Source organism: Lynx canadensis, chromosome C1, assembly GCF_007474595.2.
Source record: "Lynx canadensis isolate LIC74 chromosome C1, mLynCan4.pri.v2, whole genome shotgun sequence".
NCBI classification, from domain to species: Eukaryota; Metazoa; Chordata; class Mammalia; order Carnivora; family Felidae; genus Lynx; species Lynx canadensis.
Window position 1 is genome coordinate 186,486,477 of NC_044310.1, and position 25,180 is coordinate 186,511,656.

At 40.7% G+C, this 25,180-nt stretch overlaps 1 protein-coding gene across 1 annotated transcript in view; it reads left to right on the plus strand.

Annotated features, from left to right (window-relative positions):
• The window catches only part of LOC115521534 (aldehyde oxidase 2), an 87,215-nt gene that overhangs the window by 56,191 nt on the left and 5,844 nt on the right, over window positions 1-25,180 (plus strand). Inside the window, exons 28-34 of the mRNA XM_030326811.1 lie at window positions 4,298-4,426; window positions 6,139-6,213; window positions 6,966-7,018; window positions 9,191-9,305; window positions 12,893-12,958; window positions 13,070-13,258; window positions 15,280-15,447. Coding sequence (XP_030182671.1) covers window positions 4,298-4,426; window positions 6,139-6,213; window positions 6,966-7,018; window positions 9,191-9,305; window positions 12,893-12,958; window positions 13,070-13,258; window positions 15,280-15,447 — 795 coding nt within the window. The remainder of the gene's footprint in view (window positions 1-4,297; window positions 4,427-6,138; window positions 6,214-6,965; window positions 7,019-9,190; window positions 9,306-12,892; window positions 12,959-13,069; window positions 13,259-15,279; window positions 15,448-25,180) is intronic.

The following is a 25,180-nucleotide window of genomic DNA, read 5'->3' on the forward strand; positions in this document are numbered from 1 at the left end:
ACCATACAGCTGTGGGTCCATTTCTGGGTTTTCTTTTCTGTTCCATTGATCTATGTGTCTGTTTTTGTCTCAGTACCATACTGCCTGGATGACTACAGCTTTGTAATACAGTTTAAAGTCTGGAATTGTGATTGCTCCAGCTTTGCTTTTCTCTTTCAGGATTGCTTTAGTTATTTGGGGCCTTTTGTGATTTCATACACATTTTAAGATTGTTTTTTCTAGCTCTCTGAAAATTTCTGGTGGTCTTTTGATAGGAATTGCCTTAAATGTGTAGATTGCTTTGGGTAGTTTAGACATTTTAACAATGTTCTTCCAGTCCATGAGCATGGAATGTTCTTCCATTTCTTTGTGTCTTCCTCACTTTCTTTCATAAGTATTCTATAGTTTTGAGAGTACAGATCTTTTACCTCTTTGGTTAGGTTTATTCTTAGGTATCTTATTGGTTTTGGTGCAGTTGTAAACAGGATTGATTCCTTGATTTCTTTTTCTACTGCTTTATTATTGGTGTTTAGAAATGCAACAGATTTCTGTACATTAGTTTTATATCCTGTGACTTTCCTGAATTCATGTATTAGTTCTAGCAGTTTTTTGGAGGAGCCTTGTGGGTTTTCTACATAGAGTATCGTGTTGTCTACAAATAGTGAAAGTCAGTTGTTAATCTCTCTATACATTGTTGACATGAATGACATGTGGCACTAATTTTAGGATATATGATGGCCCTTGTATTCAAGCCCTAAGATCTTGACTATTTGGTTGAAAAACTTCGTACATGTCAAATAGAATGTCTGAGGTGGCAGAAATTCCATGCATGTACAAATAGACCTGGAGCTTGGCCAGGCTTTATGGGTGGGGATGGTTGTTAGTGAAAACATCACTAATGGGCCCCTGGAACACTGTGGTAGTTGTGCCATGCAGGCTTACTAGAGTAGAAATTTCTATTTTGAGGCCAGTATGTATGATTTTTAAAGTTTGGATGACAATATTAGGTTGCTAATACACTATTGGACAAGTAAGGACAAGTATTTCATCAACTGCCATCATGCAGTTGAGAAAAAAAGAGAAATCAAGAGAAAAAGAGAATAATTCTTTAAGTTAAATAAATAAATTGACAAACTTGTTAGATTATTATGTACACATCCACAGCTTTTGACTATCCAGCCCCTTAGCTCCTTTGGAATACAGGACCCACATTCCATATATTCCTAAAGGCCTCCTCAATTCTGGTACCTTTTAGCCCCATCTCCCTCTTTTCCCCAACTGCACAGATATGGCTACACATGGCAGGTCTGGCTAGTCATGGTGCCTGAATCCACTGGCTGCAAGGATGGGTCCAGGAGGAAGGCATAAGACCGAGATCCTTTCCTGGGACTGATGTGTAGGTCCTGGTAGAAAAGAACTATCATTCTCTTGTGGTTGTTTAGTTCCTATGTTATAAGCCAGGGGTTGTCAGAGGCAATTTTCCTGTGCCATAGAGGAAGCATGTCTCTCTTGGAAATAACATAGCCATCATAGAAAGAAAAACAAATGTGTAAGGCAGCAAGAGGACCCTGATGAAACCATAAAGACTTAGATACAGATATACATGACACTGGCTCTGTCCTTCCCACTTATAGGACGCAATAAATTCCCTTTGGCTCTTCATCACCAACAAACAATAAAATTGTCCTTTTCTTTTTTATCATATTGCCTCTTTCTGGGGAAACTCACTTTTACAACAGCATTAATCTGTAGATTGGCACTTGAGGACAAGTACATAACTGCAGACATCTGAAGAAAGTGGTTTTGTAAAAATTAAAAGAGCACAAAAAACAAAACAATGCTTTTTCTCTTTTTCATTTATTGTGATTAAATGCCTTTCTTTCCACATGTGTCTGCTAGAGGAACTGAAAGAAAAAGAACAGAAAACAGTGAACAGCAAATACTAGAGGAGTATGGCAGGAGGGAGCAAATAGAAGACAAGGGGGGAATCCAAAGCTAAAGTGGGGATGAGGGCTAGAGAGAAGACAGGCCCTCAGGGGCATTTCAAATTCATCTGATGCTGATATCAACAGATTTAAGACCAACCTTTGAACCAGTCAATCCAATCTCTCTCTTCCTGTCACTGCAGCCATGTAAAACGAAAAAAAAAAAAAAATAAAGTAAAATAAAAATAATTAATATCTAAGTGTAAGTATAAAGATGTTAAGGAAATACTTAACATCTAAACACTAATTTTGGATGGAAGAACCACTACATAATATTGCCAAGAAAACATTTTAAAAATCAGCATGAGGCAGGGCACCTCGGTGGCCCAGTCAGTGGAGCATCTGACTCTTGATTTCAGCTCAGGTCATGATCCCAGGGTTATGGGATGAAGCCCTGTGTCAGGCTCCAGGCTGAGCACAGAGCCTGCTTAAGATTCTCTCTCTCTCTTGGGGCGCCTGGGTGGCGCAGTCGGTTAAGCGTCCGACTTCAGCCAGGTCACGATCTCGCGGTCCGTGAGTTCGAGCCCCGCGTCAGGCTCTGGGCTGATGGCTCAGAGCCTGGAGCCTGTTTCCGATTCTGTGTCTCCCTCTCTCTCTGCCCCTCCCCCGTTCATGCTCTGTCTCTCTGTCCCAAAAATAAATAAACGTTGAAAAAAAAAATTTAAAAAAAAAGATTCTCTCTCTCTCTCCCTCTGACCCTATCCCCCACTCACTCTCTCTCTAAAATTAAATAAATAAATGGCACAAAAACAGACACACAGACCAATGGAATAGAATAGAAACCCCAGAACTAGACCCACAAACGTATGGCCAACTCATCTTTGACAAAGCAGGAAAGAACATCCAATGGAAAAAAGACAGTCTCTTTAACAAATGGTGCTGGGAGAACTGGACAGCAACATGCAGAAGGTTGAAACTAGACCACTTTCTCACACCATTTACAAAAATAAACTCAAAATGGATAAAGGACCTAAATGTGAGACAGGAAACCATCAGAACCTTAGAGGAGAAAGCAGGAAAAGACCTCTCTGACCTCAGCCGTAGCAATCTCTTACTCGACACATCCCCAAAGGCAAGGGAATTAAAAGCAAAAGTGAATTACTGGGACCTTATGAAGATAAAAAGCTTCTGCACGGCAAAGGAAACAACCAACAAAACTAAAAGGCAACCAACGGAATGGGAAAAGATATTTGCAAATGACATATCGGACAAAGGGCTAGTATCTAAAATCTATAAAGAGCTCACCAAACTCCACACCCGAAAAACAAATAACCCAGTGAAGAAATGGGCAGAAAACATGAATAGACACTTCTCTAAAGAAGACATCCACATGGCCAACAGGCACATGAAAAGATGTTCAGCGTCGCTCCTTATCAGGGAAATACAAATCAAAACCACACTCAGGTATCACCTCACGCCAGTCAGAGTGGCCAAAATGAACAAATCAGGAGACTATAGATGCTGGAGAGGATGTGGAGAAACGGGAACCCTCTTGCACTGTTGGTGGGAATGCAAATTGGTGCAGCCGCTCTGGAAAGCAGTGTGGAGGTTCCTCAGAAAATTAAAAATAGACCTACCCTATGACCCAGCAATAGCACTGCTAGGAATTTATCCAAGGGATACAGGAGTCCTGATGCATAGGGGCACTTGTACCCCAATGTTCATAGCAGCACTCTCAACAATAGCCAAATTATGGAAAGAGCCTAAATGTCCATCAACTGATGAATGGGTAAAGAAATTGTGGTATATATACACAATGGAGTACTATGTGGCAATGAGAAAAAATGAAATATGGCCTTTTGTAGCAACGTGGATGGAACTGGAGAGTGTAATGCTAAGTGAAATAAGCCATACAGAGAAAGACAGATACCACATGGTTTCACTCTTATGTGGATCCTGAGAAACTTAACAGGAACCCATGGGGGAGGGGAAGGAAAAAAAAAAAAAAAGAGGTTAGAGTGGGAGAGAGCCAAAGCATAAGAGGCTGTTAAAAACTGAGAACAAACTGAGGGTTGATGGGGGGTGGGAGGGAGGGGAGGGTGGGTGATGGGTATTGAGGAGGGCACCTTTTGGGATGAGCACTGGGTGTTGTAGGGAAACCAATTTGTCAATAAATTTCATATATATAAAAAAAATAAATAAATAAAATTAAATTAAATTAAATAAATAAATAACCAGCATAAGGCTCTACTAAAAAGTGGTTTTAACTTTTATTTTAGGTTTTCAAGTATATCATGGATGTAATAAGAATGGTAGTATTTTTTCATTTAAAACATGACTAAAATCTTCATAAAAGACTTTGCTGGACATGAAAATATTTCTTTTGCTCATAGGTGGCCAGCCGTGAATTAAAACTACCCATGTCTTATATGCACATCTGTGAAACAAGTACAGCCACGGTACCGAATACAATTGCTACAGCAGCTTCCATTGGTTCGGACGTCAATGGCAAAGCCGTGCAGGTGCTTCCTGCTGTCTGTCTTTCCCTTCAGCACTTTTTCCATATTGCTGGTTTTCTTAGCTGGATACAGACATGAGCAGTTGGGTTCAGAGAAGTCATCTGTGTCACTAAACATGGCTTACGATAGCCAAAATATCAGGAGAGGGTGCCAGTTAGAGTAGGCTAAACTGAGGTGACAAATAGACACATAATACAGTGAGTCAAACACAACAGAAGTCCATTTTTTTACATACCTACCAGTCCAGAGAGAGAGCTTGGTCATTAGAGTACTCTGAGGTTAATGGCTGTTCTTCCACCTTCAACATGTGGCTTTCAAGGTTGCCCTGAGCATCATCATCAGGGAAAGCATGGAGATCAAACCTGGAAGTGATGCAAGTCACTTCCACTGATCATCCACTAGCAGAACCAGGCTCAGGCCATATCTAACTGCAGGGGAGGTTGGGGAAATGTGGAGTAGTGAAGCACCACATGCCCAGCTACTATGGAAGAAGGGGAGAATAGATGTTGGTGAACAAGCAGTCTCTGTCCCTGGTAGACACAGAAAGAAGAAATCTGGGTATACCATGCAACTCAGCACTGGGCACATTTCCTCTGACACAAACAAGTTCTTGCAGGCAGGTAAGCAGGCAGAACCCCAGCCAAGTAGATATGGTTCAATTAAAGTGTCTACATGAGTGGAATTCTACCTTGGCACTCATGCTTATCCTTTGAACTTGTTTTCTAACTGATTGGGGTTTTTTTCACTACTTCAGAATAGATTATGACTTCACTACTCCTTAATTAAGATATCTGATTGCATGTACTTTTGAAGTAATATCTATTTGTCATGTTTCTGTTATAAACGTTCCACTTTTTCCATTGGGATGTTATGGGGAGGCATATTTTCAGAACACTGCACTTATGCTACCAAGAGGCATCACTTTCAAATCCATCTTATCTTTGTGGGGATACTTGTTAGGGGCTAAAACCCAGAGGCTCTTTCCCTCAGAACAAATGTGTGGGAAACTTCAAATTCATGAGATCCAATTTTGGATAGGATCAAACACAAGATAAGAATCACTCAGCATGTACGGGAGTTGTCAACCCAAACTAAGATTAATCCATCTTCTAGAGTTTTAAGTTTAGTTAAGGATCAGAAACTTTGCAGATCTAGATTATTATAAAGACAAATTTAGTTATTTTCTCATTTCACACCCAAAGCCAAGGCCTTCACTGCAGTAGTTTGATGGTGGATGGATGAACATATGGAAAGATGGACAGAGAGTTGAATAATATTTCAGATCCAGAGGGATATTGGCATGTTATTGGTGCAGATAGGAAAGCACAGAGTAGAATGAAAATAAGATGTTTTGTTCCTTTTATTTTAACGGCTGGAAAATACAAAAGAAGATGTAAGTCAAAAATGTAGAAAAAGAGAAGGAATTAAGAACACAAAACAAATATTCTTAGAAAGAGGACCTGAAAGTAGAAATTCAGCTGAGCCCATATTTTCACAGGAAGTGAACCAGGGAAGTTTTTTAAAAACCTGCAATAACTGATACCCTCCTCAAGGTCAGAGACTGTGTTGTTATTGTCTCTGTGTTCCCAATGTATCAGTATCAAGCACTCCATAAACATTCACTGACCTAATCAATTATCGATTACTATTCTTCCACACAAATCCTAACCATTGGGCTCTTCTCTAATGAGAATGCACTTCTTTACCCTTTCAAGAATGCATGTCAGATCCTTCTGAAACGCCTTGAGCCCATCATTAAGAAAAATCCAGGAGGCACATGGGAGGACTGGGTAAGTGTTCCACTCTGTTTGTTACTACAAATGAGAAAGCAGTCCTAACCAGTGCTGAGAGCATCGTGGCAGTGTACAACTGCACCACACAGAGTTTTTCTGGGCGTGGATTTCTGCAAAAGGGCAGGATCGCAAAAGGTTGAGACAGCTGCTCCATGCTGTATACCAGGTATGTGTGAGAGAGCACACAGGGAACAGCATCACTGAGGGGAGGAATGGAAATACATGAAGAATACCCAGCAGGCCTTACCCACTCTGCTTAAATAAGAAAAGGAAAAGACCAAGCCTTCCTAAGCCACCAAAAAAAGAAAAAGGTGTCTTAAATGGGAAGGAAGAAAACTAAAAGGCCTAATTGCTATTAAACATGTCTCAAAGGAAATGACTCACCTAATCCAACTTTACAACATCCTTTCTCTTATCTCATCAGAACACTTATCCCACACTTACACGCACACTTAACTAAAGTTCTAACATTTAGAACTTTATCCCAAAATACTTTGGGAACTAAGCCCCTACATCATGGATGTGTGGCAGGATTCTGCCTTATTTAGTTCAGATATTTCAACTCAATCAGAAGGAAATTGTTAATGTACCAGCTAAGGGGAAAAAAAAATATTACAATGTGTTCCTTTACTGGTAACAAAACACCAGCAACAATTACCAGATGTCAATTTTGATATAGGGAATACCTTCATTTTCACCTATCAGATGATGTATTTATTTTATTCTGACTAAATATGCCCATTCTTCAGATAGAAGCTGCTTTTGAACAAAGAATCAGTCTTTCAGCCACTGGATACTTCAGGTAAAAATTACAATAATGTCTGGACTTAGCTGAGAAAATATAAGGTAACTCAATTGTTCTGGGCCTTAGTTCCCTTATTTGTAAAGTAAGTTTTTATTATGTGATCATTGAGGTCCCTTCTCAGTCTAAAACTGATTTTATGTAAGCCTTTGAACTATATCCAAAGAAATATTAAATAATAAAAATACCCTTATTGGGTAAAAAACATTTTTTAGGGGCACCTGGGTGGCTCAGTTGGTTGAGTGTCTGACTTTGGCTCAGGTCATGATCTGGCGGTCTATGAGTTCGAACCCTGCATCAGGCTCTGTGCTGACAGCTGCGAGCCTGGACCCTGCTTCGGATTCTGTCTCCCTCTCTCTCTACCCCTCCCCCACTTGCGCTCTTGTGTGTGTGTGCTCTCTCTCTTCCTCTCAAAAATAAATAAATATCTAAAAAATTTTTTTTTAATTTTTTAACATGACTTAGAACATCTAATCATTATTTACTATTCACTGTTGGATAGTAAAAAAATATCATTGGAAATAACTTCCAACTCAATTTTACAAACCGTCCCTCCTTTACCATAAAAGCTTTCTGTTTGAAGCGCCTCTCTTTGTACAGTGTCTGTCAGTGGGAGGCCCTCAGTCAATTCATGTTAATTGAGTGAAACACAAAGAGGAGAACTGATGGTCAAATTCAGGAAGTGTATGACAGCAGTTTTACAATGTAGTGAAACAAACCACCAAACTAAACACACACATGCACAGAGACAGAGAACAGTCAAGAAATTTCTCATGAAAAAGGAAGGAAGGAGGCAGGTAATAGCCCAGCCCAGTGCCCTGCACATGAGTTCTAAATTTCTGAGTTCCATTACCCAAGAAGAGAGCAAGTCAGCCATCTAGCTGGGTACATCTTCCATTGTACATTAATGCATTGAATCACATGCCCTATTTTACCAGCTCTGAATTACCATCAATTCCCCAATGAGTTTGGTTACCACAGTCTAGAGGGTTCCTTTGGGAATGCTGATAAAATCAGTTGAGGTTCTCAATCCACAGAGCTAAAAGCTCAAACTCTACACTGTGAATACAGACACACTGGGAGGTCAGACCAAAACAGCCTGTTGGATTCTTTCTTTTTGGCTTCTTAACTGAAACACAAAGGGTATCCTTTTTAAATGGAGGCACATGACAGTGCTGCTATAATTAGCTAGGTTGCAAATACAAGTAGCAGTTTAAATGAGTTTAGAAAGCAGTTGAGTGGTACCCGGGTGGTTCAGCCGGTTAAGTGTCCAACTCTTGATTTTGGCTCAGATCGTGATCTCACAGTTTCTGGGATCAAGCCCTGTGTTGGGCTCTGCACTGACAGCACAGAACCTGCTTGGAATTCTCTCTCTGCCCCTTCCCTGCTTGTGCTCTCTCTCTTCCTCTCAAAATAAATAAATAAACTTAAAAAAAAAAACCTTAAAAAGCAGTTGAAGTATCAGTAAGATGAAATGCTATCATAAAACTTTAATAACTTTTTTGTTTTGGTTTGGTTTTTTGTTTTGTTTTGTTTTCATTTGGAAAGTACTTCAAATTTGTAGAAGAGTTGCAAATATAGTAGAAGGAATACTATATATCCTTTCTATCCAGAAGTACCTACTGTAATTTGTCACATTTGGTTTATCATTTACCCCCTCCCTCTCTCTCTTTGTATATTGTTATTTCTGATCCATTTGAGAGCAAGTTGCATACACTGTGACCCTTTGCCTCTAAATACTTGAGTGTAGACTCTGCACATTCTTTCTCCACTGCTGTGGCCCCTCTGGTTCCTTCTCGTCAGACGTGCAGTCATTGAGCTGGACACTTTAAAACTTAAATAACTTTTATTTTATTTTTTTTTTTTTAATTTTTTTTCAACGTTTATTTATTTTTGGGACAGAGAGAGACAGAGCACAAACGGGGGAGGGGCAGAGAGAGAGGGAGACACAGAATCGGAAACAGGCTCCAGGCTCTGAGCCATCAGCCCAGAGCCCGACGCGGGGCTCGAACTCACGGACCGCGAGATCGTGACCTGGCTGAAGTCGGACGCTTAACCGACTGCGCCACCCAGGCGCCCCAAAACTTAAATAACTTTTAAAATGAGTCAACATTGTTTGCAACCTCACTGCTATCACTGCCCCAAGCTGATGGGCTTTATTTCTTCCATCAGGGGATACAAGGCCGACATGGACTGGGAGAAGGGAGAAGGAGACCCTTTCCCATACTATGTCTATGGAGCAGCCTGTTCTGAGGTTGAAATTGACTGCCTGACAGGCGCTCACAAGGTAAACCAAATATAACTTTCCTCTTGGCAAATTAAACCAACAACAACAACAACAAAATTATGTTGCACATTAAATAGCCCAATTTCATTATGTACTACTTGTACAATAAGAACAGTATTTTTTTTTCAATTCCTTGGGAATATCTAGAGATCCAGGCTTATTCTGAATTTTCACTTAAAAAGAAGTAGTCAAAAGGAATTGCTCCTAACAGTGGTTGGTAGTTGCCAGAGGTGGGGGGTGGGGGGGGGGGGAATGAAGAGAGAAAAGGGGGTCAAAAGGTACAAACTTCCAGTTATAAAAGAATTAAGTCATGGGGAATAAGTACAAAATGGTGACTATAGTTAATAATACTGTATTGCATATTTGAAAGTTGCTTAGAGACTAGATCTTCAAAGTCCTCATCACAAGAAAATAAAATTTAACTATGTATGGTGGTAGAAGTTAACTAGACTTATTGTGATGGTCATTTTGATATATATACAAATATCAAATAATATTGTATACCTGAAACTAATATAATGTTGTATGTCAATTATACCTCAATAAAAAATTAATTTAATTAAAAAAATTTTAAAGCAGTAGTCAAAAACAGAATTGTTCATGATAGCCTAAAGTGCATTGTTTTTTATCCCATTTCATACAACAAAGTTGCTTTTCAAAGTTTTTCCAAAAAAACTGGAGGTAAGATTCTGTTCCTAAAGTAAGGTCAATTTATCTAATCTGAAGGAATAGGTAATTTAATAAATTGTCTTCAGTAAATATTTGAGAGCAGATAGCATTGTGATTTTTCTCTAAAGTCAGTTATCCCAAAGGTACTACTGTCCCTAACAAAAAAGATTGGGGGGGCTGGGGAGAGGAGGTCTGAAAATAATTGTTGTGCTTGCTACTTAATTGAGCGTCCTTCTGGAATCAGGGAGTCACATGTAATCAAAAGTTAACAACTTCCACCATAAAAGGTAAACCTATAAATATACCCCAGGTATCATTCTCAGAATAGAGAGATTACAGAAACCTTAAAGAGAATATACTATATCCAAAGTATGGAAATTGTTAGGAAATCTACAGAATGGACCAATGACACATCTAAATTCCATACACAGATTATTCCAACATCATCTTGAACCATTTTACCTGAAACTAGAAATGGTCAGTTTATGTAAAATAAGAAGGAAATTGGAAATATTGACTTGCAAATCTTATCAAAATGTCTTTTATTGCCCCATTGCTGGTAAATTTGTCCATCACTTAGATTTTATATAAATTATACACAAAAGACGGTAAATGAAGGGATGTCTGGAGAGCACTTGCCCTCACATTCCACTCAGGTTCCTCCTTAGGATACATTATGTCCCCATTTTCATTCTAGATCATTGTGAGGAAGTAAATTCATGAAATCAGGATCATAGATTGCTTATATAATTATTTTAAAAGTATATTTCCTAATGTCTTTCACATAATGGCACACATAGATAATGATAATATTTGCCCAGCACACTTTTGCAAACAAGGAAACCATGGTGGCAGGTGACCAACCTGAAAATCCTGGCCCAGACCCCCGCAAAAGTCCAAGTGTCAGTGTCTTGACATACCTGTAACCCATTCAAGACTCCATACTCAGAGAAAAGCTGTTTTTAGAAATCAACTAGTTTTCTGATCCTCTACCCTGAAGGTGTTGTTGCCAGATTTGTTGCTAGCAAATAAAAATATAGGATGCCTGATTAAATTCGAATTTCAGATAAAAACAACAAATAAATTTCTGGTACAAATATGTTCAATGCAGAGTTGGGGACATACCTATTTTATCTGGCAATTCTGTCAGAGGGCTTTGGTATAAATCCCTAAAGAAAGAAATCTCATGGGGGTCTTCCAGAATTTATGGAACCAGAAGGGTGAAAATTTGGTTGTCCCTATGGCTTCCTTATTACTGGTTAAGGTCCAGTCATTTTGGTATTACTTCAGTCCCTTAAAATAGCTTATTCCTTGAAGAGGCAAAATTTCTTTTAATTAAAGGGAAATCAGAGAAATTAAATGACAGGCCTACTGCTGCCAGTTATTTGTGGTTGCTGAATCCAAACACCTGCCAGTCACAGGCCCACCCTGAGGTGTGTCCAACGTCCTGCCCTAGCTGTTGAGAATGAACACAGGAGGTTGTCTGAGAGGTCAACATTTGAGTCAAAAGAGAGCTGCTGATCCAAAAAGCTAGATAGAAGGTAGCCCAGCTAGTGTGCCTCAACAGAGAATGATGATATTGTCAGAACAAGCATGGGATGTGAGAGCAGAAAGAAAGCCCTAAGATATTCCTGGATAGACCACAGGCACCTAGGGGTTTTCTGTGGCTCCTTAACAACCTGTCTACACATGCTTGTTCCAAAACATAAGGGCCAAATCATTGTGATGTTTCTCATCCAATTCTCATCCGTTCTTATCCAACGAAGTAGATAAGCAAAGTCAAAGATATTCTCAACATTTTCCCATAATATGGTCCAATATCTTTCAAATCTCTAATTTCAAACATGCCACTATGGCTACATAATTTCTTCAGTAAAATGGCAATCATCTACATCAGGGCACCTGGGTGGCTCAATCAGTTAAGCATCTGACTCTTGATTTCAGCTCAGGTCATCATCTCACTGTGAGTTCAAGCCCTGGGTTGGGCTCTGCACTGATCACATGGAGTCTTCTTGGGATTCTGTCTCCCCCTCTCTCTCTGTCTCTCAAAAATAAATAAACTTTAAAAAAAAAAAACTATCTACATCAAATCATCATGAGGACTAGATGAGCTCATGAATTGTATAAGGACAACAAATCCAGGGGCGCGTGGGTGGCTCAGTCGGTTGAGCGTCCGACTTCGGCTCAGATTATGATCTCGCGGTCTGTGAGTTCAAGCCCCGCGACAGGCTCTGTGCTGACAGCTCAGAGCCTGGAGCCTATTTCAGATTCTGTGTCTCCCTCTCTCTCTGCCCCTCCCCCACTCATGCTCGGTCTCTCTCTCTGTCAAAAATAAATATTAAAAAAAAAAAAAGAACAACAAATCCAGGTTTAGAATCAGAAGAACAACCAGGCTCAATTATTTACTAAGTGACACTCAAAGGCACTAACATACCATGGACTTTGGAGTCACTTAAGAGAAGTCAAAATCAGGGGCACCTGGGTGGCTCAGTCGGTTAAGCGTCCAACTTCAGCTCAGGTCATGATCTCACAGTCCGTGAGTTCGAGCCCTTTGTCGGGCTCTGTGCTGGCCACTCAGAGCCTGGAGCCTGCTTGGGATTCTGTGTCTCCCTCTCTCTCTGCCCCTCCCCTGCTCATGCTCTGTCTCTCTCGGTCTCAAAAATAAATAAAAACATTTTAAAAAATTAAAGAAAGAAGTTTGACATAAAAAAAAGAGAAGTCAGAATAGAAAGATCTTCTGGGGTCATTGCCAGTCGTAGCACTAAAATTGAAGAATTTGGCAGATTTCTTACCACCTCTAATATTAATGAGGTTCAGTGCAGTGTTAATTAACCAATAGGAGTTCTGGATACCATTTAAATAAACCTTCATATAATATTTTTAAGTTGTTATGATGAGGTAATTTTAATTTTTGGCAGAAAATCAGAACGGACATCATCATGGATGCATGTTGCAGCCTAAATCCCGCCATTGATATTGGGCAGGTAGGTACTGGCCACTTAGATAGCTGCCACTTCCTGAAAGCCATTGTGGGATGGGTAAAGGCCTTCTAAGAAACATACAGTATCACAGAGCTTGACATTTTCCCCTTTCAGGTTGAAGGTTCCTTTATTCAGGGAATGGGTCTTTATACCACTGAAGAGCTAAAATATTCCCCAGAAGGTGTTCTGTACTCTCGAGGCCCAGATGAATATAAAATTCCAACCATCACTGACGTCCCAGAGGAGTTCAATGTCTCCTTGTTGCCATCATCACAAACCCCATTAACCATCTATTCATCCAAGGTAAGCACCCAAACCTACTACTATGCAATGCAGGTAGCATGGTAAATGAAGCAGGTGGAAAAAATAAAAAATACATGTCAACCTGTATCAGAACCAAATCATAATACACCGTTAGAATTTGGAGGTGAATCACCTAGAGAAAAGTGAGATTCAGAGAGGATAAATGATCTCTGTCCAATGGCCATCCTCGGCTAGAGATTTTATTTATTAATATCCTCTTTCACTGGAAACTCTAAATTTCCAGGTGAAAAGCTCTGATTTGATGGAATAAAGAATTATCTGGCCCCAAATGTCAATAGTGTCAGGAACCAAAGACATGAACCCTTAGTAACTGCTAAAGTCGTGGAACTGCAAATCAAAATAAAGGTCAGCATTTATTTGCACTGCTGTATGCAGATTACATGAAAATCATCTCAGAGTAGAAATTTCCTTTAGGTTTGAGATGTATTGTCAAAATTTTCTTTCAGGGTGTCTGGGTGGCTCAGTCTATTGAGCTACTGACTTCGGCTCAGGTCAGGATCTAACAGTTCAGTTTGTGGGTTCGAGCCCTCCACTGGGCTCTATGTTAACAGCTCAGAGCCTGGAGCCTGGTTTGGATTCTGTGTCTCCCTCTCTCTGACCCTCCCCAACTCACACTCTGTCTCTCTCTCTCTCTCTCTCTCTCTCTCTCTCTCTCTCTCAAAAATAAATAAACATTAAAAAAAATTTTTTTTTAATTTTCTTTCAAGTCTTTTAGGAAACTTCTTACTAGGGGTGACAAATTGATATAAGAGAAAACGAGTCCACATATATCTGCTGGAATTTTATCATTTCCAAACTGGAGCCCACTTTCATCCCAGGAACTTCCTCTAGTGTGTGATGATGACACTTGGGTGGGGGGGTGCATGTTTGAAAGGAAGGGCAATCAGCAGCACCCTTGGATTCTCATCAGGCTGGAAATCACTCAAAGAGGAAAAGGCAAAAGGAAGCTCAGAGCCCACAGACAGCAGCTTTCAGATCCTAAGAGCAATAGGACAGGCAGGATGCTTGAGTCCTGTGGTTGTGGCCAGCCAGTCTTACACAGACCCTCAGGAAAATCAGGGGTTTACAGGGGCCCCATGGAAGGTGCTGTGTGATAATAACAGGGACCTACCAAGTACCACTGGGTGCTTTTGCACTTGCTGAACTTCACAGCACCCTGTAAGGTAGATACCATTGCCTGAATTTCACCAATAAAGAAACAGAGGCTGGAGAGAGAATCTCATCCAGAAAAACAGAGGGAGTAAGGGCCAGGATTCAAACTTAATATCTAGGGCTGCAGACTGGAGGGCCACTGACTGAATCTAGGCTGCAGATGTGTTTTCTGTGACCTACAGTGCTTTTAAGTATCAGGGAATTGTACATTAAAATAAGAACATCTAAATTCTCTTGAAAAATTGGATGATCTGGTAATTTTGGCTACATTCTTAGAAGGCATAAATTAGCTAGAACTGAAAAACAGCTGCCCCTTGAGACAGGACCTGGGGGTATCTCTACTTCACCATGATTCCCGCTTTTCCTTACTGTCCTTCAACTACCCACAGTACCCCCTTTATATTACCTGACTATTCCTTGTGGATGAGAGGCTTTCAACCCATTATCTGGTACCAAAGTTTATACTCATTCTTCTAGAGTACCCTACCCTCCCTGATGCTGCAGACATAATGAGGCATTTTTTCTCTCTGCTCATGACATTGGCTGTTTATTGTGCTTCCCTAAATAGGGTAACCCCCCCTTTCCTGTAGACACGTTCCTTTCCTATAGAACAAATATTCAACCTAGACAGTATTACAGATATGGGAAGCTCAGGTGATACTGGGATTTTTAAGAGTATTCAAGTTTCATTCAGTCAATAAATCAGTGAACAAACATTTATTGAGAATTATTGTTGAGTGAGACACTTGCTCAGAGTTGGGGACACAATGGAGAATAAAGATCTGGGCCCTGAAATATAGTTTGTAATCTACTATAGAAGGTTCTAAAACAAATGTGCTTTCTTGCAGGGCCTGGGGGAGTCCGGGATGTTCTTGGGGTCATCTGTGTTCTTTGCCATCACTGATGCTGTGGCCGCAGCATGCAAAGAAAGAGACATAGTCGAGGACTTCATAGTGAAGAGTCCAGCAACCCCGGAACAAGTTCGAATGGCCTGTGCAGATCGGTTCACAGAGATGGTAAGGAATTATTGTTTACTTTCCTAAAAGGTGATTTTTCTATCTCTTGCTTCTTAGACCAGTAAGGTAAAAATTCATAACCTAATCTGATCAAATTATAAGGTCAAATTATAAAATATAAGATGATAGGGGCACCTCGGGTGGCTCAGTAGGTTGGGCATCCCACTTCGTCTCAGGTCATGATCTCACTGCTCATGAGTTCGAGCCCCGTGTCGGGCTCTATGCTGACACCTCAGAGCCTGAAGCCTGCTTCAGATTCTGTCTCTGTCTCTCTGCCCTACCCCTATTCGTGCTCTGTCTCTCTCTCTCTCTCAAATATAAATAAAAAACATTTAAAATTTTTTTAATAAAATATAAGATGATAAAAAGAAATCACACAAATACCTTTTGTATATGTAGCAATTTAAAAAAAAAATTTTTTAATTTTTTTTTCAACGTTTATTTATTTTTGGGACAGAGAGACAGAACATGAACGGGGGAGGGGCAGAGAGAGAGGGAGACACAGAATCGGAAACAGGCTCCAGGCTCTGAGCCATCAGCCCAAAGCCCGAAGCGGGGCTCGAACTCACGGACCGCGAGATCGTGACCTGGCTGAAGTCGGACACTCAACTGACTGCGCCACCCAGGCGCCCCTAAAAATTTTAAAAAGCACATCCCTATCTGTTATTTAATTTGATTTTCTCAGCAATCCTGAAGTAGAGTAATTTATCATGCTTTAGAAACTAATAGCTGGGCACCAGATGGCTCAGTTGGTTAAGCATCAGACTCTTAATTTTGGCTTAGGTCATAATCTCATCCTTCATGGGATTGAGCCCCACATCAGGCTCTGCACTGACAGCATGGAGCCTTCTTGGGATTCTCTCTCTCCCTTTCTCTCTGCTTCTTCCCTGCTCTCTCTCTGTCTCAAAAATAAAATAAATATAAGAAAAGAATTATTAAAAAAAGAAAACAAAACAAAAACTAATAGCTAAATATTAAACAACTAATGATTTCATCAAGCTGTTATATTTCCTCCCTCTATCCTATCTAATCTATCCTACTCTTCAAGAAAACTAAACATAAAAATAAGCCATGTGTCATGTAGCTATATTTGATAACACACTCTCCATGCTCCCTATACAAACACAGGGTACACAGTCTAGCTTTCATTTAGAAATAACATGATCTTGGAGCATCTGAGTGCCAACTGAGTGGCTCAGTTGGTTAAGCATCTAACTCTTGATTTCAGCTCAGGTCATGATCTCACAGTTTGTGAGATCAAGTCCCACATCCATGCTGGCAGCACAGAGCCTGCTTGAGATTCTCTCTCTCTCTCTCTCTCTCTCTCTCTCTCTCTCTCTCTCTCAATAAATAAATAAATAAATAAACAAACATTAAAAGAAAATGAAAAGAAATAACAGCGGCTGCTTTTCCACTTCATTCCATTTTATAACAATGCCACCCAGCCCAGGAGAGGGAAGACTGGGGAGCTACCTGCTAGATGCAGCCTGCTGCAAGGCCGGCCTGCTGAATGTTGCAGCTACGCAACCCCAGGGAGGTCACTGAGTCCACCTTGCCCATCTCCTCATATCATCCTAATATAAATAGTAACAGTAGTTGGCATTGATTGGGCACCATACTAAATATTTCACATTAGTGAAATATCTCATTAATCAAACTCTATCAGGTAACTAGTATTATTTTTTTCATTTTACTATTGAGGAAACTGAGGTATGGTCATTTGCCCAAGGTCAAGATTCAAACCCAGACTGTCTGGCTCCAGCATAGTATATTGCTTCTTAGAGAGAAAAGAACTGATTCTCTACCTCTTAAAAGAAATTTGTATTTTTTCATATCTATATTAAAGGAAGCCCAAGGGCACCTGGGTGGCTCAGTCAGTTGGGCGTCGGACTTTGGCTCAGGTCATGATCTCGCAGTTCCTGAGTTTGAGCCCCACATTGGGCTCTGTGCTGACAGCTCAGGGCTTAGAGCCTGCTTCCAATTCTGTGTCTCCACCTCTCTCTGCCTCTCCCCCGCCCCCCCCCCCCACTCTCTCTCTCTCTCTCAAAAATAAATAAAAACATTAAAAGATATATTTTTTAAAAAAAAAGAAGCTCAAATACTTAACTGACCTCTTCAAAATATCCAGCCATAGAGTGAAAGAATAACATGACCCAGGACTTGGGAATATTGCTTAAAAATAAGTGTCATAGGCATGTTTGGCTGGCTCAGTCAGAAGAGCATGCAACTCTTGATCTTGGGGTCATGAGTTCAAGCCCCATATTGGGTGTAGAGATTAAACAATACAACTTAAAAGAAAAATACAAGTGTCATAATTACTCATTTCCTTCCCCTAAATGATCTATTCCTCTTCCGATCCCCAAGGGTGACTCAACATTTCTCCTATTCCAATAATAGCCACCACACTGTATTTCCCTCCAAGTGTCCCAGCAACAGCTCTGCCCCTCAGGCTGCCCCTCACCTGACTGCACTGTCCACAGAAGGGTTGTAGTCACCCACCTCTGGCCAGTCCTGCTCAGAGGGGCAGGGCCAGGAAACCAGCACTCCTCCACTGCTAGGAACACCTTCTCTGGGTGGATTTGGAACTGGAGGGTCAAGTCCGCCCCTCCGGACAACAGCAGTGGTCACGTGGTAACTGCAGAATCACGTGATCTCGACACCAATCGTTCCGCTTTCAACCTTTCAAAAAAATGTTCTCAATCGTATTTTACAGTAATAAATATCCTTTCCCAAAATGGGCCATTTTAGTGAAACTAAAAACTCGGAGCAGCAATTCTACTCTTCCTTTCTTGCCCACGTTTAACATTTTTCGGTCTTCAAAATGGCCTGGCTCCCAGAAAATGAATTCCTTCATTTCCAAGGCTTTAGGCCATTTTTAATAGTTGGGTTATCTGGCAAAGTCACTCTGTTATATGCAATGGTAAAGAAGTGAATGACTCTGATTTCATTCACCATTTGGGACCCCACCTGCCAGCTACCTTGTTCATGGCATGAGTCCAGGTTTTTCTCCCAAGTCTGATTTTTTTGGTAACAGTAATTTAATATATATATTCGTGGATATAAATCCTCGAATAATTTGTATACCCATCAATCAAATGCTCAGGGTCAATGTGAGAGTAACCTCACATTTTCTAAAATACATCTAAATAGCACCATATGTTATAATCTATGTTTGATATTATAAACCTCATTTTTAAACATGTATTATTTTTTATCTTCACAAAAGTAACACATGTCCATTATGGAAAAATAAGAAAATGTTGAAAGTGTAAGATCAAAGTTAAAATCAGCCATATAACCCCACTAATCAGAAATAACCATAAAAATTTTGGTATTTATATATACATACACACACACTTATAACCATATTTTAATTTGTAATTATTTGTATGTACAATTTACCTTGTTTACATACTTATTTTCCAAAATTGAGATATCCCTGACATTAATATTTGAAAAGGTTTGAACCGTATAATTGGAAGTGACTTCATAATGAGTGACTTCAAATTCTTGACAAGACTTCAGGGATTCAAGAGTTTCTCTGTTCAGGGCACCTGGGTGGCTCAGTCAGTTAAGCGTCCAACTCTTGATTTCGGCTCAGATCATGATCTCATAGGTTCTGAGCTCCAGCTGATAGCTGATTGAGCCCTGGGACAAGGTCTATGCTGGCAACATGGAGCCTGCTTGGTATTCTCTCTCTCCCTCTCTCTGCCCCTCCCCCGCTCACACTGTCTCTGTCTCCCTCAAAATAAATAAATAAATAAAACTTAAAAAAAAAAAATTTCTCCATTCTCACCTCCAGACCCCCTCCCTTCAGCTGTACACCAACAGAAAAAGAATAACCAAAAGCCAGCCTTGAGTGGGGCCTCCCAAGGGAAGCAGAGAGGAGGAAGTCCTGACTCTTGGTGTAACAAAGAGGACCAGAAACACATAAAATATAGATTCATCTGCTACTTCCTGTCACAGGAAATGGCAATACTCCTCTATCTGTATTGTACCACAAAGCAGGTACCAGACATTGTTCTGGGTGCTGGGAATTCAGAAGTGAATGAAACAGAGGGCAGTCTCTACATTTGTGGAGCTTACTTTCTAGAGACCCTAAGTCCACCTCACATCTCTCCAGCCTAGGTCAAAGCAGCTTCATTGCTGACTTCACAGTACCCAGTGCAGCCAAAAATTTGTGTTGTGACAAATATGATCATGTCACTCTAGCATATACACAGGTAAAAAGGTTCCCATTGCTCTTAGGATAAAGATATAACTTTTTAACTTGCCCCGCCAAGCCTACAAACCTGCAAATTCCCCTATGGCTGGCCTCACCCACTTCTCCAGCTATGCATGGCACCCTACCCTGCCTTCTCTCTCCACACTTGCCATCTTCTGTCTGTTCCTCATATCAAGGACAGAGGCTTCCACCAAGCTCTCTCCTCTGCTTGAAACCATCTTCTTCCTTTTCCTCACCTGGCTAATCCCTACTTACCTTTCATATTTTAATCAAATTCAAGAAATTAATTCAATACTTTCCTTTTTGCATATTTTGAGGTACCAGGAGTATACTGGTGAATGAGATTCACTGGTATCTGCTCTCAAGTTGTTTATGGTGTAGCAGGGGAGGAAGACAAACAACTACTGTGAATTATAAGTACTTAGCTGACTCTGGATGATGCCTGTTCATCAATAGAACAAAACTTTACTAATTTAGCCTTAACCTTTTGTTAAAGTCAAAGAGGTCAAATTTGGCCCCAGCTCTGATCATTCATCATGCAATCATTCATTCATTTTTCCATGCACCAGACACTGCTGGGGAACTAAAGAAACAGTGAGCCAGTCAATCTCTGCCCACATGGAGCTCACATTCACACAATACAATCTCAGGTGGTGATAAATACTCTGAAGCAAAATAGAAAAATAGGGGGCTATAATGTTATGGAAAGATTATTTTAGATTATTTTTGATGGTCTATTAGAGAAATTTTCTCTAGGACATTGACTTTTGAGCTGAGGAAGGAGCAAGCATAAAGCTGGTAATGGTATGTTCCAGACAGAGAATAGTTAGTGCAAAGGCCCTGTGGAAGTTTCATTAGATTCAAAGTAAAATGGGACCAAGTAGCCCTCAAAAATGGCCTTACCTTGGGGGCGCCTGGGTGGCTCAGTCAGTTAAGTGTACAACTCTTGATTTTGGCTCAGGTCATGATTTCACGGTTCCTGAGAAGGAGCCCTGCATCAGGCTCTGTGCTGACAGTGTGGAGATTGCTTGGGATTTTCTCTCCTGTTCTCTCTTCCCCACCCCCACTTGTGCTTGTGTTCTTTCCCTCTCTCTCTCAAAATAAATAAACATAAAAAAAATTTTTTTAATGGCCTTACCTTGTAAGTCTCTGATATTGGTAGAAAAAACTTGTAACTAACAGGCTGTTTGTTGTTCTTTCTGGCATAGAGATAACAAATAAAAACTTGTGGCCATACCACTTATCTTCACATCAGGAGGGTGAAACCTGAATGATCTTTGTTCCAGCTTCCCTGGCATCTAGCTTCTATCACAATCCAAGTCTCCATCTTCAGTTCTTTAGAAATTGTGATTTATTCACACAATAAGCCTCCTAAAGTTCTCATAGCCTGGCTCCTCACACAGACCAATCTCTTTAAAGCATCTTGAAACAAATCTGAGCCTGTATCAGATTTACCTTGAAACAAACTACAACATGCTATTTTAACTGAAATATAGTCAATCCTTGAACCACATAGGTTTGAACTGTGCAGATTCACTTATACCCAGATTTATTACAGTACAGCATGGTAAATGTATTTTCTCTTCCTTAAGATATTTTTTTTTAAAGTAGGCTTCCATGCCCAGTGTGGAGCCCATTGCGGGGCTCAAACTCACGACCCTAGATCAAGACCTGAGCTGAGATCAAGAGTCCAACACTTAACCAACTGAGCCACACAGGTGTCCCCTTAAGATTTTCTTTTAACATTTTCTCTTCTTTATCTTACTTTATAATAAGAAAACAGTATATGATACATATGTGCTAATCAGCTATGTTACAATAACATAGTTCATTTCAGTAAACAGTAGGCTAGTAGTACTTAAGTTTTTGGGAGTCAAAATTATAAGTGGATTTTCAATTTCACGGAGGGTTGCCACCCCTACCCCCATGTTGTTCAAGGATCAACTGCATAGGGGCGCCTGGGTGGTTCAATCAGTTAAGCATTCCACTTCTGCTCAGGTCATGATCTCACAGTCCACTGAGTTTGAGCCCCACATCGGGCTCTGTGCTGACAGCTCAGAGCATGGAACCTGCTTCGGATTCTGTGTTTCCCTCTCTTCTCTCCCCTACTCATGCTTTCTCTCTCTCTCTCTCTCTCTCTCTCTCTCTCTCTCTCTCTGTCTCTCTCTCTCTCTCTCTCTCTTAAAAAAAAAACATTAAAAAAAATTTTTAAAGGGTGAGCTGTATATAATGATTCACACTGGCATATAACACTGTACTATGCAAAAAAACAAAAACAAACATTTTTTGAGAAACAGATAATTAACACCCTTAGTATTTGGCCTTTGAATACTGTTGTCAAAACACAATTTGCTCTGACAAGTCGGAAGGCGAGAGGTTCAGAATTTCTGTGTACTAGAACATGCACTGGAGAGTCTAAAACCTCCTCTTTTAATAACTTCCTTATAACCATAAGGTAAATAACAGCCTGCCTATAACTATTTCTTAAACAGAAATGATGGTCAAACCCTCAGTACTTTTCCTTTGGAATTAAATAAAATAACGCATGTAAAAATATTATGTAAATATAAGTCACTCTGTAAATATTAAAGTGAAGTTTCCACCAAATACCCGTAACTATTAATCACTTTCTTCAAAATATGCCTCTCCCAAAGGGCTTAAAAAGATTTCCACATTAAATCGAGTTGACCTGCTAAGGACAGCAAAAAACAACTCTTAAGACTACAGCCTCAGGGTGCCTGGGTGGCTCAGTCAGTTGAGTGTCCAATTCATGGTTTCAGCTCAGGTCATGATCTCATGGTTCATGGGATTGAGCCCCAAGTCTGGCTCTGCGCTGGTGGTGGGGAGCCAGCTTGGGATTCTCTCTCTCCCTCTCTCTCTGCCCCTTCCAGCTTTTGTGAGTGCACTCTTTGTCTCAAAATAAATAAATAAACTAAAAAAAAAAAAAAAAAGACTAGCAGCCTCATTTTTGCAGATCATTAGTTTCAAGCTGCAACAAAAAGCAGGCAAAAAAGTTCTATTTGAACAATCGTTTACTATATCAAAGGTTGTTTACATCTGTGTCTTTGGTTACTTTGATCAGAGCTGTTGATTGTGGTTTTTACCCATGTGCCCTTTCTTAGGTGGTTAACACTTGGTTACAATGGTGTTGCTGGTGGTAGTTTCTGCTCTGAGCCCAGCAGAGCAGCCTGGCTCGGCCATACATGCCCAAAAATGTCATCTCTATGTATCTCTTTCTTGGTGATGGGAGAAAGAAAAATGTATTTCTTGGAAATGTGTTTTATACAGTCATTTAAAATTCCACAAGGGAAAAAAAAAGGAAACTTCTTTTAAAGATACACAGAAAATACCTAACATTTTCAAATTAGAACTTTTCCTTAGAAACAGTGATTTCACCTAAAAAAAAAAAAATCTTTAGGATTCAGAGACATGAAGAGTTCCACAGTCTTAAAAATTAGAAAAATACTGCTTTGGTGGGGTACCTGGGTGGCTCAGTTGATTAAGCATCCAACTTCGGCCCAGGTCATGATCTCGCATTTCGTGAGTTTGCCCATCAGGCTCTATGCTGATAGCTTGGAGCCTGGAGTCTGCTTTGGATTCTGTGTCTCCCTCTCTTTCTGCCCTCTCCCGCTTGCTCTCTCTCTCTCTCTCTCAAAACTAAATAAATATTTAAAAAAAGAAAGAAAGAAAGAAAAATACTTCCTTGGAGAATTTGACAGTAGGGCAAATACAAACACCTTGTTATCACTCACAGCAAAAAGTATTTATTAAAGTAACTACAAGGGGCACCTGGGTGGCTCAGTCAGTTAAGGGTCTGACTTCAGCTCAGGTCATGATCTCACGGTTTGTGGGTTTAAGCCCCACATCAGGCTGTGCACTAACAGCTCAGAGCCTGGAGCCTGCTTCAGATTCTGTGTCTCCCTCTCTGTCTCTCTCTGCCACTCCCCTGCTTGTGCTCACTGTCTCTCTCTCAAAAATAAACATATATATATATATATATATATATGTATATATATATATGTATATATATGTGTGTATATATATATATATATATGTATATAAAGTAACTACAAAAACATGGTGTGTGGGGGCTGACCTAGCAGAAGGCCACATAAAGCAAATAAGCAGATTCAGTTTCCATCTCCTGGAAGCTAAAATCAGACCTTCAGCTTAGAAACAAGTTTGCAAACAGGTTTCAGTTCACCCGGCATTTGGAAGGGGCAGCTTCATAATGCTGACTCACAAGGAACACTTGCAGCCACCACAAGTGGTTGTGTCATGTGCTGGGCTGAGGCCTGGCTCTAGAGTATCTCCTTGAGAAGCCGTCCTTTCATTCTAGACCAGCGCCCAATTCCAGTGGTGACACCCATCCATGTTCTGTACGGTTGACAGGTGTCCAGTTTCTGAAGGCCTTTACCTTCCCTGCCATGCAGACCCTAATGCAGCCTCCTCCCACCTACTCTCTTCCCTCCGCATTGCCACCGCCTTGCCACCCCCATGTTCCATTTTGCCTTCCTGCTTCGTTCACAGTTCTGGATGCCCAGACTCAGAGTTGGCAGCATTTTAATGGCACTTTTAAGTGCCACCTGTTAGTTCAGTAAAGGGAGCTGTCCCTGACAGATGAAGGAGAGACACGTGAACGTTTCCTGTGCCGTGAAGCAGCCAGGTTTACCTACACTAGTGTGGGTTGGTTGGCCCCCAAACACTAGTCCTTAACCCCACACCCTGTGCACTGCTTTGCATTTCTCTGAGCAGAGGGAGAGGTACTGGCAGTCCTACAAGATTGCATTCTGTTTCTTTATAGTTTTGGAACCTACCCCAATAACACGTAGAAACATGCATTCTGCACCCAGTTCTGCTGGAAGCTAAGCCACAGATCCTTGGCAAGGCCTTAAAAGCCACACACACACACACACCTCAGTCCCACGGATTCTGAGATGGAGCACAGACACAAACTGCACAACTCAGGAGGTGACTCAGAGTGAAGTCTCCCATGGTGCCTTTGTCAGAATGCTGTCTATCATTCTGTCCCTGTGAGACACACAAACACACACACATACATACATGTACATGCACACACACACTCAGACAGGCACATGCTCTTTCATTCTTCATCACATTCTTCACCTCCCTGCCTCTCACGCTGTCTTGGAAGAGGTTTCACCAGCACTTAATAGGCTATGAAACTGGTTCCATGTTGAGCATGCTTGCCCCAGGGTGCAGGGACTGAATCTGTTCCCTGCAACGTTTGGTGACACTTCACAGAGTGGCCTTTCTTACTATGAAGGGGGATTACCTGACACGGTTACTGAATGTATGTTTTTGTACCTAAAAACCCTCCTACCTGGTCTCTGGAAGGTTACTCCTTTAGTTGAGAGAAGCAGGGGAAGGGAAAAGGTAGGGACAGCACCTAAAAAGGAACAGGGCAAAGCTGTTGAAAAGAGGGAATAAGCAACACAGAATGTGAAACAGGAAAAAAAGCAGCCACTTAACTAGCAACGGAAAGGA